We start from the raw sequence: 15,855 nt of genomic DNA, 5'->3' as shown, positions 1-15,855 counted from the left end.
TGCTGGGGGGGAAATAATTTTATAGCCAATTTATGATCTTTGCAGTATCCCTCAATCATGTGATTACAACCAATACACATTGTCCTATGGGTGCCCCCTCCCCCATGTTTAGAGTAAAGCAACTGGAGAGGAAGGAATTGGAAGAGAACAATATGTTTTCTCTTCTCCTTACCAAAAGTAATGTGATTGTGCTGGCACTCAGGGCTGGAAGCTGAAGATATGCCACACAAACAGCCTACTCTCTTGCAAACCCTTCCTCTGATCTCTCTATTTTAGGAGGTGGGGAGAAAAAAGACCAAGCAATTTCTATAGGCAATCTCTTTTGTCTGACCTTTATTTCCCCTCGCAGAATGAAGAGTTGGGAGAAGAAGGGATTGTAAGACAGTAAACTGTTCGCTCTTCAACCCATTGAAAGCAATGTTGCCATATTGATAGATTTTATAATTTTTGCATTCATTCATTTCCCTTTGTGTAAGAGGTCAATAATGGACATCCAAAAATATTATTAATATTTTTTTTAAAAAGTGTTCCCAACCAACATAGACCAAGAACTTACAGGTAGTCCTTACTTAATGACAGTATTTATTTATTATGAAATTTATTTGCTGCCCATTTCATATCTAACAACTCTCCAATAATTAGGACTGGAATTTCCATTGCTATGGATGCCATGCACTGTGCAATACAAGATCCCCAGGATCTTGTTCTCTGTAGCTGGGCTCCTTGGAGAAAAAAAGCAGCAGAAACAGGATTGACCTGCAATCTACCGTGCCAGTTCCCCTACTGATTTCACTTGTGGAAAGCTGGCAGGGAAGTTCACAAATGGTGATCACATGACCAAAGGATGCTGCAAAAATGTCATAAGTGCAAATAGGTTTCCAAACTCCTAAATCATGATCATATGATTGCAGGGGTGCTGGATGATCAGAACTTCGAGAACTATCATTAAGTACCACTTATTCAGTGACATTGCAACTTTGAACAGTTGCTGAATGAGTGGTCATTAACAGGACTATATTTATGCTCCTTATATTACTTGTTCTTTTTAGCACATCATAGTTACTCATTAGTTTCAAGTCTCATAAGTCTTCCCACATATTGTTATCCATTAACACTAAATGTTGCATATTATTACTTTATTTCACTTTTCAGTTACCATGTTTCCCTGAAAATAAGACAAGGTCTTATTTTATTTTGACCCCGCAAAATAAGTGCTTGACCTTATTTTCGGGGAGGTTTTATTATTTTTGAGATGCAGGAGGTGGCAAGCATGGTCACCTCATGGCTGTTGCTGCATTGCAATATTTTCGGGAAAGGCTTATTTTTGGTGGAGGGCTTATTTTAGTGCATGTGCTCAAAAACCCAATGGCTTATCATCCAGGGAGGTCTTATATTCGGGGTATGATGACTACCTGAGTTCACCTACACAATCCATTTTTCTAAACATAACCAGGTTGGTGTTTAGACATCAATACAGTATATAGTAATCATGCAGTAATTATTAGAGGACATATTGCTGTTTACAGAAGAGCACTGTACTATCAGAATAAGCAAAGTAGATTATAAATTTCCATTTCTTTTATCTCACCTCTGCTATCAAAGACCACTTTGAACCTGTGCTTCTCTCTTCTCAAACAAATCTTCCTAGTTCAAAAATGGGTTAAGATTAAATACCCTCATTTCTGTCCCGTCTGTGTGTGTGTGTGTGCCCCTCCAATTATAGAGACTGAGAAGAATAGAACCCACATTGATAGTACTTTTTATTTTACCATCCATAGTTATCTACTAATAAACAGGACACCTTTAGGAAGGAAGGGAGCCTTGTTCTGCAGTTAACTGAGGTCTATTTCAACCACACCCCATGGATAAATTGCCCTCAGGCAAGTTTATCTGCATGCTTGCATTTATAGATATAAGACAAGCAAGGTTTGAGAGGTGTGAAGGCTCCGTGTACATCAAAATTGATTTGGCTCAAAGCCCATGACATTCCTACCCTGCTTGGTGAGTTTACCAGCTCACAGGGTATGCACATAAAGAGCATAAGAGTTCTAGTCTCTAGAAAACATTCCAGACAAAACCTGCCACAGACATTCCTGGGAAACCTGACAAATTTGCAGATTTGTTTGTAGTGTTTCCAGCACATGCATCTTTTTTTAAGAGTCTGTATTGTAGTGGATTATTTGCTTTCCATTACTGGAAGAAATCAGACTTGGAATTAACCACTCCTAAGAGTTTTAAAGCTAAAACTTCACTGGGAGTTATTTCATCAAGGCTTAGATGTGCCAAACGTTTGATGATCAGAGAGTAACCCTTCCCACAAAATAGTTCCTTGAAGCTCAGCTTGACTCAGCTAGCAGCTCCTTGAAATCCTTTCAAGACTAAATCCAGCTATATAAAAGCCTTTGGAGCACCAGGAATGATGCTGTTTCAGGCACTCTTTTTTTCATCTTCTATATTGTTTTCTATAACATTGGTGTACATCAACTTTCAAGTGAATCTCACATTGTATCTATTGAAGAAAAAATGCCAAACAAAAAGAAAGGTGAAGCAGAAGAGAGGTGAAAAAAGAAGGGGCGATGGCTAAGAAGAATTAACCAACACATTTCCTGTTTCAGCTTGCAGTTGAATGGAAGATCCAGGAGGGAGAGGCTTAAAATAGATTGGAAAAAAGGTTCCTAACATTGAGAATATTACAGATGAAGCAATAAATCTCTATGCTTTAAAAGCATAGCTAATTATATGTGTTTTTCATGAGAAGACTGTAATAAAGAAGACTGTAATAGAGGGGAGGGGAGGAGAGGAGGGGAGGGGACAGGAGAGGCTTAGATGTGAAATATATAGCCTGGGAACTTAATCTCCTCCATATTTTTCTACCACAGCGCTGTAAAAAATAAAAACAAAAACACTTTGAGATATCCTAAAAAGCAGAACTTGTTCATATTTCCTAATATTTGATATAAAAAAATTTACTGTCTCTTACACTGGAGGCAATACATCACCATCATGGCTAACAATCACCTACAATTTTATCCTCCGTATGAAGCAGGTACTGACTAGTTCTTGAGGTGGCTGGTGCCAAGCAGAGTGGTGTTGTTTAAAAAAAACCCAGAAAAAACACTGTACTAGATATTTGTACTTCGTATTCTCCAACAGGTTTATGAGGAATGCCAGCTTTTTGCTAAGGACCACCTTTCCAATGAAAATACAAAATAATAAGCCCTACCCCCTCCTTTCTTACAATGATATATCATTACATTTTAGGAAAGCTGCTGCAAGCTTTGAACACTGGCTGACTCAACAGAAGAGACAGATATATCTTGTTCCAGCTCTCGCCTGGGTGGTCTGATGTTATCCTTAAGATCAAACTCTGTAGCTGGAAAAGTTGGAGCTGTTGCTAGTGAAAATCAATCCATGAATTTGCACATTTGTTCACAGAGAAATGCAGAAAAGAAGTAACTCTTCTTTTTATCAAGCAGGGCAATTCAACACATTCTTTTATTTACCATCAATAACTACAAAGCACTGAAGCCTAAGAAATGTTTGTAACAACTGCTGCTTCTGTTCTGCCAAAAGCGTTCAGGCAGGCACCAATAAAGACCTCACACAGAACCAATACCACCTCACAGTATATTACATAGGGAAAACAGTATGAAAGAGGTTTGCCATTATCATTTTTCAAGATTTTTCCCCCAATTTCCCATTTGAGCCCATAGCCCAAACTTTCCTGGTGGTCTCCCATTCAATTCTGCTTAGTTTCTGAGCCTAGACAAAAAAAAATGGTGATAATCACTATAGTCAACCCAACTTTTCTGTGTGTGTGTGTGTGTGTGTGTGTTTGTTTGTTTGTTTTTCTAATGGCTGGAATTGCTTTTAGCAATTCAGGAAGATTCCCTTTCATAAATTAAAAGAGGTTGCATATGAAACCAATAAGTAGAAGAAGGCCCCTTTTAATGGGCATGGACAATGTTCAGTGTGCAAACTAAGAACTAGTTAGAGTTTGTCATTAATAGAAGCAGTAGGTAATACTGAGCATTTTGGGGGCATAGAAAGAGAATACATTTGGAATTGTCACAATATTAAATAATAATACAACTCCCCATGATTTAGTGGGGTCATTCCTAAAATTATTCTATGTTTCCTATAGGGGAAGAAGAGGCAGGGTTAGGATCAACCCTGCTGTACTGCTTGTTCCTATTTAATATTACTTATTTATCAAGGCCTTTGAACTATGGTGCTGGAGAAGACTCCTACCAGTTCCTTGGACTGCAAGGCAATCAAACTGGTCAATCCTAGAGATCAACTCTGACTGTTCCTTAGAAGGCCAGATCCTGAAGATGAAACTCAAATACATTGGCCACTTAATGAGAAGGAAGGACTCATTGGAGAAGAGCCTAATGCTGGGAAAGATTGAGGGCAAAAGAAGAAGGAGACGGCAGAGAATGAGGTGGCTGGATGGAGTCACTGAAGCAGTTGGTGTGAGCTTAAATGGACTCTGGGGGATGGTAAAGGATAGGAAGGCCTGGAGGAACATTGTCCATGGGGTCGTGATGGGTTAGACATGACTTCGCAACTAACAACATTTATCAAGGTGGGCAGTGAGAATATGGTATAAAATTAAGAAGGGATCGATTGTGATGCAGCAGAGATTTCCTTTTATAAAGCTCCAGCACATATAAACTAGCTTGCAGTAGCTTCATCAGGGTGCCCTCCACTTATTCTATGTTCACTATAACCAAAGTGCCTTAACATTATTAATATGTACAGTATATTAGAAAAAAGTGATTGCATTCCCTCTGATCAAGCACAATTCAAGAAGATCCATTAAGATTAATTCTTACTTATCAAATAAATCTTAATCACTGTTTGTTTGTTTTTCTTGTTTGTGAAATGATTAGCATCAAATGATATTTCTATTCAAAATGGAAAATATGTTTTTTAGATACCTGTTGTGTAAGAAGGCTGATGTGACTGGGTGGCGAGTACTGTCTAGCTGCCTGCTTCTCTGCCAATCTCTGAAGTTCTGCTGCAATATCGTGATTATAACGCTTGTTGTCTTCTGTATCCTTATTCATTCTGGCAGATACACCACGCTGTCTGCTTGGGCTGTGACTTCTTGATCCTGCTAAAGTGAGTGAAAAGTTTTATTTTGCCATGATTTTTTCCCCTAGCTATAAGAAATACGCCTTATGTGCAAAAATTGCCAAGGGACAGAAATATTCATGACAAAATAAAAACCATTTTATATAAAAGATATTAATACACAATTCTCAATTACAATATGCATATGTCTGTACCTAAATTATCTCACAGTTTTTTGCTTTCTTTCAAAAGTTTTATAAAGAACAGAGATGATTTCTTTATGAAGTAATGATAGAGAAATTAATTTATTGAAGAAAGGACAATTCAGAAAGTCAGCATGAGATAAGGAAAAAAATAAGGCATAAAAATTTTTTTATTCCAAAGAAACCTCTGGTTAGATATTTATTAGTGCTCTGTCAACTATTTAGAGGGATACCTTAAGAAGCCTCTCCTAACCTACTGCTCAGAGTACCAAGGTCCCATGTTGTTGTTTTAAAGCACAACCAAAACCCCAGTAGAATCAGAACTGATACTGCTCATTTTCCTGCAATCCCAGCAAAAGTAAACCGGGGGGGGGGGGGGGGGAGATAGCCATGCTCTGTCATTGCGGAAGTCCTTGAAATGGCTACCAAGAGCCTTTGAGAGAATATGGAATCATGATACTTGGAGCAATAGGTTCAGAAGAGTATGAAGCAGCCTTCCATATGGTTGGCATCGCCCCAATAAATTAGCATAATACGAAAGAAAAATGAAACAAAACACATTACTTGGAAAACTATTCTTATGTGAATAGAACAGTTCTTTTCAAAGTCTTAAAAACTTGGTGAGGATTATCAGGAAAATTATAATACAACATGTGACACATTAAAATTTTGAAATACTATACAATGAAGAATAGGTTTACTCACATCTGGTTACAATTTATTGTATATATTAATAGTTTTTACTTCTAGACTATCTTTCATTGAACTCATGTCATTCTGAACAGAAATCTTAGTTGTTTGTTGGTAATGTTTTTTTTATATTTTCCCAATAAAATAAAATGTAAATTTATAATATTTATTTTTGAATCATAAAATCCCATAAATATGGACATTCTCAGGGTTTCCCCCATTTTTCTTTCCATAGTGTTTATATGTGCCATTTATTTCTTTTCTTTTTCAATTATGTATATTTTTCTTTAATTTATGCCATTTGGGTTTTGCTGAAATATTTCTAAAAAGCACCTGAAATCTAAAAAAAATTAAAATTAAAATAGCATTGAACCAAAAGAGGATTTTCAAAAATGTAAAAATGAATAGTACTGCAATAGCTGAACTTCTGAAAATAATCTAAAAAGTTTATATGCTACATAAGAAAAAAAAATACTGCAAAGAAATACAAGTCTGATGTCAAATGTTAAAAAACAGATGGTATGGCATCTGTGTACGTCAATGCTATAAGCAATTACAGTAGTAATTGTAGTGCTTTGTACAACTGCTTTGAAACTCATTGAATTTGGTACTCAATGGATTTTGACATGAAAATTTTGTCCCCGTTGTCATCGTTTACTTAGTACTCAATGCATAAGCTAGAATTTGTCGCTGTCAGCTGCCTTGGACTTACTATGTTATTTCTTATGGAAAAATTTGTTTGGTACTTATCATGTCTCCAGAAATCAATTAAAGATGAGTACCAAGGCACCACTGTATTGCTACTGAAATCCGTCACTGCCATGTGAACCAATTGCTTGCTTAAACCTGTCAGCAGTGCAAGTCTTTGAGAGCTCCTTCTTATTTAGACCAATCTGACATTCATTTCAATATTTGACATTACTCGGCTGTTTGCTGGTCTTTCCACATCCTTTTCTAGCAGGAAAAAAAGGGCTCAGTAGGGGATGAACACCTGCCCTTTCAAATGTCAGGTTTCAATTCCTAGCAGCTCCAATCAATAAGAGTAATAGTTGGTGATGATTTGAACTATAATCCAACAATATCAGAAGAGCCATGGCTTCTATACTCCACAGAAACAGGAGTTATTATTTCTTGGAAAAAATGGTAATAGCCAACAGTCAAAATAATATTTTAAAGAACTCTTCAAGTATTATTTACAGATAGAGTTCTGTATGCCAATAACATGGAAATCTGGCAAAACCTAACGGATGAAGAAAAACTAATTCAAAGTGGAAAAGGTATAATCTAATGGCAGAACACACTGTTGCAAAAGAGAGACATTCTATCCTTGGCATCTCCGGGTAAAAATGCTAAAAGTTGTTATTGGAAACTTGGGGAGCTTCTCCATGTGAGCGTGTAAACAATATTTAATTAGATTAATACTTTGATTGAGTATAAGGTTTCTTCCTATGTTTCTTTGAATTCACAAGCACTGGGATCTAGTAAGAAAACAACTGAAAACCTCATTATAATGAATTTCAGAAGCCCCTCTGAAATTGCCAATGAAGGTAATAGTGGTGTGTGTGTGTGATATTCTACACCTATTGTCCAGTCACTATTGCAATAACATTCACAAGCAATTAATATTCCAAGGGGAATAATATTAATCTTTTTGGATGTCAGTCCAGTTTATTAGTTGCTACCCGATTCCATGTCCTATACAGTTTCATACAGGTGAATTTAAATAACCACTACTCAGTGCATTGGAGACTGTTGCCAAATTGTATCATGAGAAAAAAGCAATAAGATTAGAGAGGCATGATCACTTTATTCTTTGTTTCTGAAAGTAACCTAAGAATCAACATAATCTCTTCACAAATGCCTTAATAATCTAGAACAGAGGTGCGGAATCACGACCGCTTTATGACTTGTGGACTTCAACTCCCAGAATTCCTAAGGCAGTCATGCTGGCTCAAGAATTCTGAGACTTGAAGTCCACAAGTCATAAAAGGGCCATAGTTCACCATCCTGCTCTAGAAGATAACATAGTACTCTTGATGACAATTCTGAATTTGATTGGATATAGTTCTTTTTGAAATAAGTATCTCATAAGGAAAATACGAACTTATCCAACTCAAAACCTGCACAATTAATTCAAATTGTCTTGGATATTGCAAGAATATTTTTAAAAATATTACAGTAGTGTGCCAGCTGAGCATCAGCCTACCTGCTTTTGCTGAGGAAGGCCGGGTCAGTCTCTGGCTATAGATTTGCATGGCAGTCTGAAAGGAAGAGAAGGGGCTGACAGTGTAACTGCCAGACCGAGAACGGTGTAAGTTTGTACTGTTTGAGGATGGGCGGGACACATTTTTTGCTGTATTAGACAAGTTGTCAGGTGCTGCATTTTGAGAAGAAGGGGGAAATGTTGCTCTAGAACCTGGCGAAAGGGAAGGGGTCGAGTGATAATCAGGCAACTGTACATTCTCACAGGCAGCAGGTTGCGAGGACAATGGTATACTAATGCTTTGTGGGAGTGTGGTACCATGAGTAAAGGAAGAAGTGGTAAGAACGCTGAATTGTGGCGTATTCTCTCCATCTTCCATTGAAGAAGGAACACCTAGTAGTGTGAGAAGAAAACATCAAGCCAATCAGGGCAATTCATATTTTTCAATTGTACATATAAAATCTTCTACAATTGCACTGAGATACAATTACAAGCTTTAGATTTTTTTTAATATAGCATCTGAATTTTCAGCAAGTTCACAAAAGAACTCTAATACCCAATAAAAATATTTCTCAATACATTCTACCCAGTTTGTATTTATAATTTTAATTCTATTATTTTACTATGATGTTCTCTACATTGATACTCAGTTTTCTATTTAATAATAATAAAGACACTCAAAGATAAAACCGTGCTTATTCCCAATTATTTGATTTTTGCATATAACATTTACAAACAGTACTGCATCAATTACAACATTTATTCTTTATTTTACAGTAAATTAAAATAGTATTCATAGTCAGTCTCATACATGAACCAGTATGATGCTTTTTAACTATTGTACAACATTTCTACTGGTTTTGTATCAGCAGTTTAGTTTATTGCTTAGCACATTAAAAATTCACCCAAAAATATTTTTCTATTCAATGCTCATGAATATGTTTAACTTAAAACTGATTGTGAAAAAGATTAAAAATATTAGAACCTATTTCAATGACCATCCATTTGTTATACTAAGCATATCAATACAATAAAATATAGCAAAGAATCATATTATTAACTCTTAATGAGATGTTTGAAAAAATTATAACTGTTAGTATGTTGACTGACATTCACTATGTGAGTCTAAATTTATCTAAATACTTCTGTCTGTCTGTCTGTCTGTCTGTCTGTCTCTAGTGTAGTCTAATGTTAACTAATCTAATCTTATTTAATCTACCTTTTTTAGATTTATTGTCACTTTGAATGTACACTTATTGGCATATATTAAAATGAAATTTCATTGCATACTGCTCTCAAAAGGTCAGCACCTCCAATATACACATGAATAAATAAATAAATACAAAATTATGCATAAACCTGCTTACATTATATGACACAGAGAAACAACAGTCTAGTGAGAATGTATACATGTATATGGTGAGAAAAATGAATTGTGAGTTTACCAGACGGATGGCATAGGGAACAAAACTACACAGAATCTGGTAGTCCTGCTAGAAATACCGTATTTTCACGACTATAAGCCGCACTGAAAATCCTAAAATTTGATCAAAAACCGGCAGTGCGGCTTATAACCCGGTGCGCTTTATATATGGAAAAAGATCGAAAATCTCTCCCTCCCGATTTTACGCTCAAACTTGAAACTCGCAAGCGAATGACCGCGAGCAGGCACGCACACGTCCCTTGGGTCTCTCCCTCCCTCCTTAGCCGGGAGGCACCAAACTGCGCCTCGCCATCCTCACTTCGTCCTGGTTAAGGGTGGGAGTGTCTGAGACGCCGCTGGGAGAATGTCCACTTCGGGTTGCCGGGACAGCAAATTTCAAGGAAAAACGCAGCTGCTGGAATCGGTGCACCACCGAAAGTTCTCTGGTCTGGCTGCACCCGAGCTGGTGAAGCGCCCTTGCGATCGGAGCAATCGCGCGGCTCACCTGCACTGGCTGTCTCCCTGGCGATAGGCAGGCGGTTGCGAGCACTCCATCAGCTTGGGTGCAGCCTGACCGGAGCCCTTTCTCTTCTCAGAAATGTCTTCTCAGTGGAGCTATAGCAGCCTGCATGCCCCTTTCAGGTACTTTGACCCCCCCCCCCGGGAGGGAGGGGGCCAGCCAGAGGGGCATAAAGGGAGCCGCAGCTTCTCTGTGAATGGAGGGGAAAGAGTTCGGCTTCTCTCTGCCATTTAAAGGCTGCAGCAGGGAGAATCCCAACTTTTTTCCTCTCCCTCCATTCAGAACGAAACTGCTCCAGCCTCCCCCACCCCCACGTTGCCCAGTAACCCTAACCTTCGCGCTCTTCTCCGCGTTCTCCTCGGGATTGCAATAGATGTCCAGAAGCGGCTTTTGGGGCTAATGGGGATTAGATTTCCAGCTCGATAGCCCCTGCTGCTTCTGGACGTCTATTGCAGTTGTGAGGAGCCGAGGAGAGTGTGGAGAAGAGCGCGAAGGTTCTTGGCGCTCCGGGAAGCGGGAGAGGCGCGCGGTTTGGTTTATCCTCCCTGGATGTCGCAGTAGCAGCCCCAAACTCACCGATCTCAGTGTTTTTCGCATCGGGGTGTGCTGCAAGAGGGAATGAGTGAAGAGTGAAGACCTTTTCCAGCCAGCGCAAAGGACTCCCCCGGACTTTTTTTGCTGAGCACAGGGCGACGGGCCCGCACCTCCACCACCAGCAATCCGGAAAGGTCTTCACTCACTCTCTCTTGCAGCATGCCCCGATGTGAAAAACACAGAGATCGGTGCGCTTGGGGCTGCTGCTGCGACGTCCAGGGAGGATAAACCAAGCCGTGCGCCTCTCCCAGCTGCTTTCGCGGCTTCCTGGAGCACCAAGAACCTTCGCGCTCTTCTCCGCTCCTCGCGACTGCAACAGATGTCCAGAAGCGTCGGGAAACGTGCGGCTTATAACCCGGTGCGCTTTATATATGGAAAAAGTTTGAAAAATTAACGTCAACTGATACTGCGGCTTATAATCCGGTGCGGCTTTTGGTCGTGAAAATACGGTACTTAGAAACCTCCTCCCACAGGGGAGCAACAGAAACAGACCATAAAGTGGGTGTGTGGGATCTCTAATAATGCTTTGAGCTTTAAGCACATAATGCTTATAAGCAGTATCCTGAATAACAGGATATAATCTTCTCTATAATTTTCTCAGCTGTCCTTACCACTCTCTGTATGGACTTTCCATCCAAGGTACTGCTACCACCAAACCAAACAGTGATGTTAACAGTTTGTTAAAATGCTCTCAATCATGCCTCTGTAAAATGTGACTAGGACAAAAGGAGAAACATGTGCTCTCCACATCCGATGCAGGAAATGCAGATGCTGGTTTGCATGCTTCACTAAGGATGACGTGCAGAGACTAGTTCAGATTGTTATTTATCTACACCCCCAGATATTTAATACTGTTGACAGATTTCTATAAAGGTGCCATATATCCAGCAAAATCCTGGGTGGCAAATATAACATATAAAATATCAAGAACAGGAAAACACATACAACAACACATACAAAAACCTGGTCAAGGCCCCCTTATAAAAATATAAAGACAGCTATATCATGGGAAGAGGCAAGTCTTCACACACCTTCTCTGGGTGGAGGTTGTTCCATAGGAAAGACACCATGACAGAGAAAGCCAACAAAAAGCCATTAAAGTTTTGTCAGAGTCTAACTATGCAAATTTACTTTTTCCAATTTTCTTACTGGGTAAACTAGTTCCTTTGGGTTGCTCAACTCTCGGCTGCTCTACCACATTTTCTTTCTCCACTGGAGGTTGGGACTGCTTTTTTTCATTTTTTCCCATCTTTTCTGAGTGATCTGAAAAGAGTTTTCCAAATTAGAAGAAAAATAAGCGATGTATGATAATGATTTTCAGTATGACATTTTCTACTACAGCAAATAATCTGTGATTAATTGCATCTGCAAATAAAAATCCTTCTTAAAACTGAAATTCTTACTTATTTAAAATACTTTAACATTCCATATATCCATCAGAGAGACTAAACTATGAAACATGTTGGTTGGTTGGTTGGTTGGTTGGTTGGTTAATTGATTTGTTTGATTTGGAGACTCTGAAGCCCAAAAGACCCTAGACAGCTTAAATGCACACAAAGAAAAACCAAACAATAAAATGCATATGCAACTGGAAAGCAAACAAACAAAGATAAATAAAAGCTTAGCATCCAACCTAACCCCGGGCTTGGGGACAAAGTCATATTTTCAACAAGTTCCAAAACAGAACAGAAATAGGGAGGGGGAGGCATACAAATTTCCAGGGGCTGCTGTTCCAAAGGCAGGCACGCGCTGGCCAACTAAGTTCACCCTTTTTAAAAGCCATTTTTCGCCCTCCCCAGGCTCCAGAGGCTTTATAGGAGCCTGGGGAGGGCAAAAAGAGCCCCCCGCCCCCCCCCAGAGGCCCTCCGGAGGCTTCACGAGCTTCCCTGAAGCCTTTGGAGTGCTCAAAACGACTCTCCGAGCAAACCAGAAGTCATTTCCGGTTTGCTCGGAGAGTCGTTTTGACTGCTCCGGAGGCTTCAGGGAAGCCTTCTGAAGGTCCCTGAAGCCTCCTGAGGGCTTCTGGGGGGGGGGGGAGGCTGTTTTCGCCCTCCCCAGGCTCCTATAAAGCCTCTGGAGCCTGGGGAGGGTGAAAAAAGCATGCAAAAAAAGGAGAGTCACACCCGCACATGACCCCCCCTGCGCTCTCCCCACTTATGGCACACGAGCCAAAAAAGGTTCGCCATCGCTGACCTAGGTCCTCATAGATAATATTAAAGCAACCTGAAGAATGCTCACTCTGCTCAATCTCACTAAATGGGCAGATATAATCCCTTAGATAACCAGGCTCTATGCCATGTAAGGCTTTACTCTGATAACCAGCACTTTGATTTGCAACCAAAAACCATTTAGCAGCCAGTGCAGGTAACAAAGCAGGGATGATATACAAACATAACATAACTTGCCTATCACTGTCTTGTTATTACATTTTGTGACAGCTACGGATTCAAGGTCAGCTGAATGTAGAGTGCATTGCAAGTAATCCACCTGAGAAGTGATTAGGGCATGACTACTTGAAGGGTTTTTCATATTTAGAAAGAATGCAACAGGCACACTAGCTTGAGCAGGGGCTGTGATTCTAAGAAGAGCCCGGGGGTGGAGGGTGTACACTAATCTTAAATGGGGAAGTATGATCCCCATCCAAGACCAGAGATTAAATATTTACAGATTCAAGAGATTCAGATAATAACCACTCAATCTGAGCCCAAGTGTGTTCCTCCCTGTCCTCTAGACAGCATCTAAACAATGGATCAAGTTATTGACATTGCTTGGATGTCCTGGGATCAATATATACAACTGAGAATCATCAATCTACCAATAATACTGGACTTCAAATTGAGGTATGATATCCTTCATCAGTTTCCCATAAATGTTAAGAGGGGTGAGGGTCTCAAAACCTGAGGCATCCCACAAGCAAGGGGCTAGGGATGTGACCTCTGTCTTCTTGTCAACACAAGGAGGAAGGAGAGAACTATAATAAAACAGTACTTCCCATCCCTCAAATCCACCCCTGAAGGATACTGTGGTTGAGTGTATTCAAAAGTGAATGGAAAACAAGAAGCGCAAGGATGGATGCATCACCGTCATTCCAGCTCTGTCAAATATCATTAGCAAATGCAACCAATTCAGTCTCTATACTGTATCCTGGCCTGAAACCTGATTGAAATGGATCCAGATAATTTGTTTCTTCCAACTACTATAATTTGTTCTGCAACTAGTGTCTGGCCACCATCTCAACTATCTTCTCTGAAAAGGGAAGGTGGGAGACTATAGCTATCTGGCAGTGTTAGATCCAGCATGGGTTTCTTCAGAAGGAGGCACACTACAACTTCTTTCAAAGAGAGGGGGACAACCTCCTTCTTCTGTGATAGCATTGCATGGACCAAGCACAGGTCATTTCCTAGGCAGGTTTAATAATCCAGGAAAACCCAGGATCTAATAAATAAGTGGGCAAACTCATAGATTGGAAGACTTTGTCAACCCCCTCAGGAATCACAGACTTAAACTCAATCCAGAAGATCCCACTAGAGTGTGCCCCAGCCACTTCAACAGGAAGAACACAACTTTGAGTGAATCCAAATAACTTTATCAAAAAAAAACCAAGAATATTCCTCATTTGCTTCTTTACAATTATACTGAAGGTATCAGAAATGAATACTCACTTCCTTTGTTTTTATTTTCCAATTGGCTATTACTATGTTTTGTAGCTCCAGGATTTGTTCCCAGGAAGACACTTGCTGATTTATTCTTATGTGTGTAAAATGTCAGTACCTCCTCAAGATCACTTTCACTAAAATGAGAAAAGAAGTATACAAGAATAAATGGCCTAAATTTGTAATGTGGTAATGCAGCTGCAACAGCTACTATAAGCATGGAGGGGGGAAGGGGAAAGAAAGACAAATTGGAAAGAACTAAAAGAAAAAAATGATGTTTTTGTTAAGCTTGGTAAAAGCCATGGTTAGAATGCAGTACTGCAGTGAGTGGTTAGAATGCAGTACTGCAGGCTACTTCTGCTGACTGCCGGTTACCAGCAGTTTGGCAGTTCGGGTCTCACCGGTTCAAGGTTGACTCAGCCTTCCATCCTTCTAAGGTTGGTAAATGAGGACCCAGATTGTTGGGGGCAATATGGTGACACTGTAAATTGCTTAGAGAGGGCTGTAAAGCACTGTGAAGCGATATATAAGTTTAAGTGCTATTGCTACTGCTAAAATTCCATGCTGCATTTAAGGAAAGTAATACTCCTAGCCATCCAAAAGCTAGTAAAACAATAATAAATAAAAACAATGTTGGCTATTCTTTTTATAAAATGTATAGAGCTACTTTGCTGTAGTAGTTAAGGCACCAGGCTAGAAACTGGTACAAATCCAGCTGGATGACCTTGGCCAGTCACTTTTTCTCAGCCCTAGGAAGGTAGCAAGGACAAATCACTTCTGAAAGACCTGCCACAAAACCAGCAGGGATGAGTCCAGCCAGCTCTCCAGATGCAACACTGACTTAAAGGCACCCCTCCCCCAAACAGAACACTTCTGATAATAAAATTACTGTCAAAAATTCCATAGCCAAGGTTCCTATCTCCGTAATTTGAACACTACGTCTTCAGAGCTATATTGTACCCATCTTTGTTGCAAAATGGATTTTGCTCCTTCTTTAGGGGCTACAATGAAAGTAGAGAAAGAAGGAAAATCCCAGAAGAATATAATCCTTGTATCCACACTGGAGTACATCCAATTCTATTTCCCTTTGAAAAATTACAATACTTTGTTTCTACCACTAAACAACTGTATTAACCAGCAGCAGAGCTCAGTATAGGTTAGTATACCAAGCACACTTCTGGATCTGAAGAATCAAGATAGGTGTTGCCTAGCATTCATGAAAAACACATAGATAAATACAATAATCATCTGACATACAGAAGAATAAAAAAGCAATACCTTAAGTTTCAAATTGGTCTCCAATAGGAGGTAATATAATTATTGCTCTAAATGCCTTCCAGTAATTCATACCTTGCCTTAATGATAAATTCCTGAAAGCCTTCTTCATCTACCCCCTCTTCTTCCTCTTCCTCCTGTTTCTTCATTGCCTTTTTCTGAGACATTTGATCTGTTTCCTAAAAATCAGCACCAACAGAGTAATCTCTCAAATC

The 15,855-nt window shown here is 39.5% G+C and overlaps 1 protein-coding gene across 1 annotated transcript in view; it reads right to left on the bottom strand.

The window, feature by feature from the left end:
* Positions 1-15,855, bottom strand: part of TTLL5 (tubulin tyrosine ligase like 5) — a 144,473-nt gene that overhangs the window by 52,636 nt on the left and 75,982 nt on the right. Inside the window, exons 25-29 of the mRNA XM_032231786.1 lie at positions 15,716-15,819; positions 14,375-14,502; positions 11,862-11,975; positions 8,179-8,568; positions 4,944-5,122 (exon numbers count right to left, since the gene is read on the bottom strand). Of these exons, the coding sequence (XP_032087677.1) occupies positions 4,944-5,122; positions 8,179-8,568; positions 11,862-11,975; positions 14,375-14,502; positions 15,716-15,819 (915 nt within the window). The remainder of the gene's footprint in view (positions 1-4,943; positions 5,123-8,178; positions 8,569-11,861; positions 11,976-14,374; positions 14,503-15,715; positions 15,820-15,855) is intronic.

The sequence above is a fragment of the Thamnophis elegans genome, chromosome 1 (assembly GCF_009769535.1).
Source record: "Thamnophis elegans isolate rThaEle1 chromosome 1, rThaEle1.pri, whole genome shotgun sequence".
NCBI lineage: Eukaryota > Metazoa > Chordata > Lepidosauria > Squamata > Colubridae > Thamnophis > Thamnophis elegans.
The sequence above is the reverse complement of the archived record's forward strand: the minus strand, read 5'-3'. Positions and strand labels throughout refer to the sequence as shown.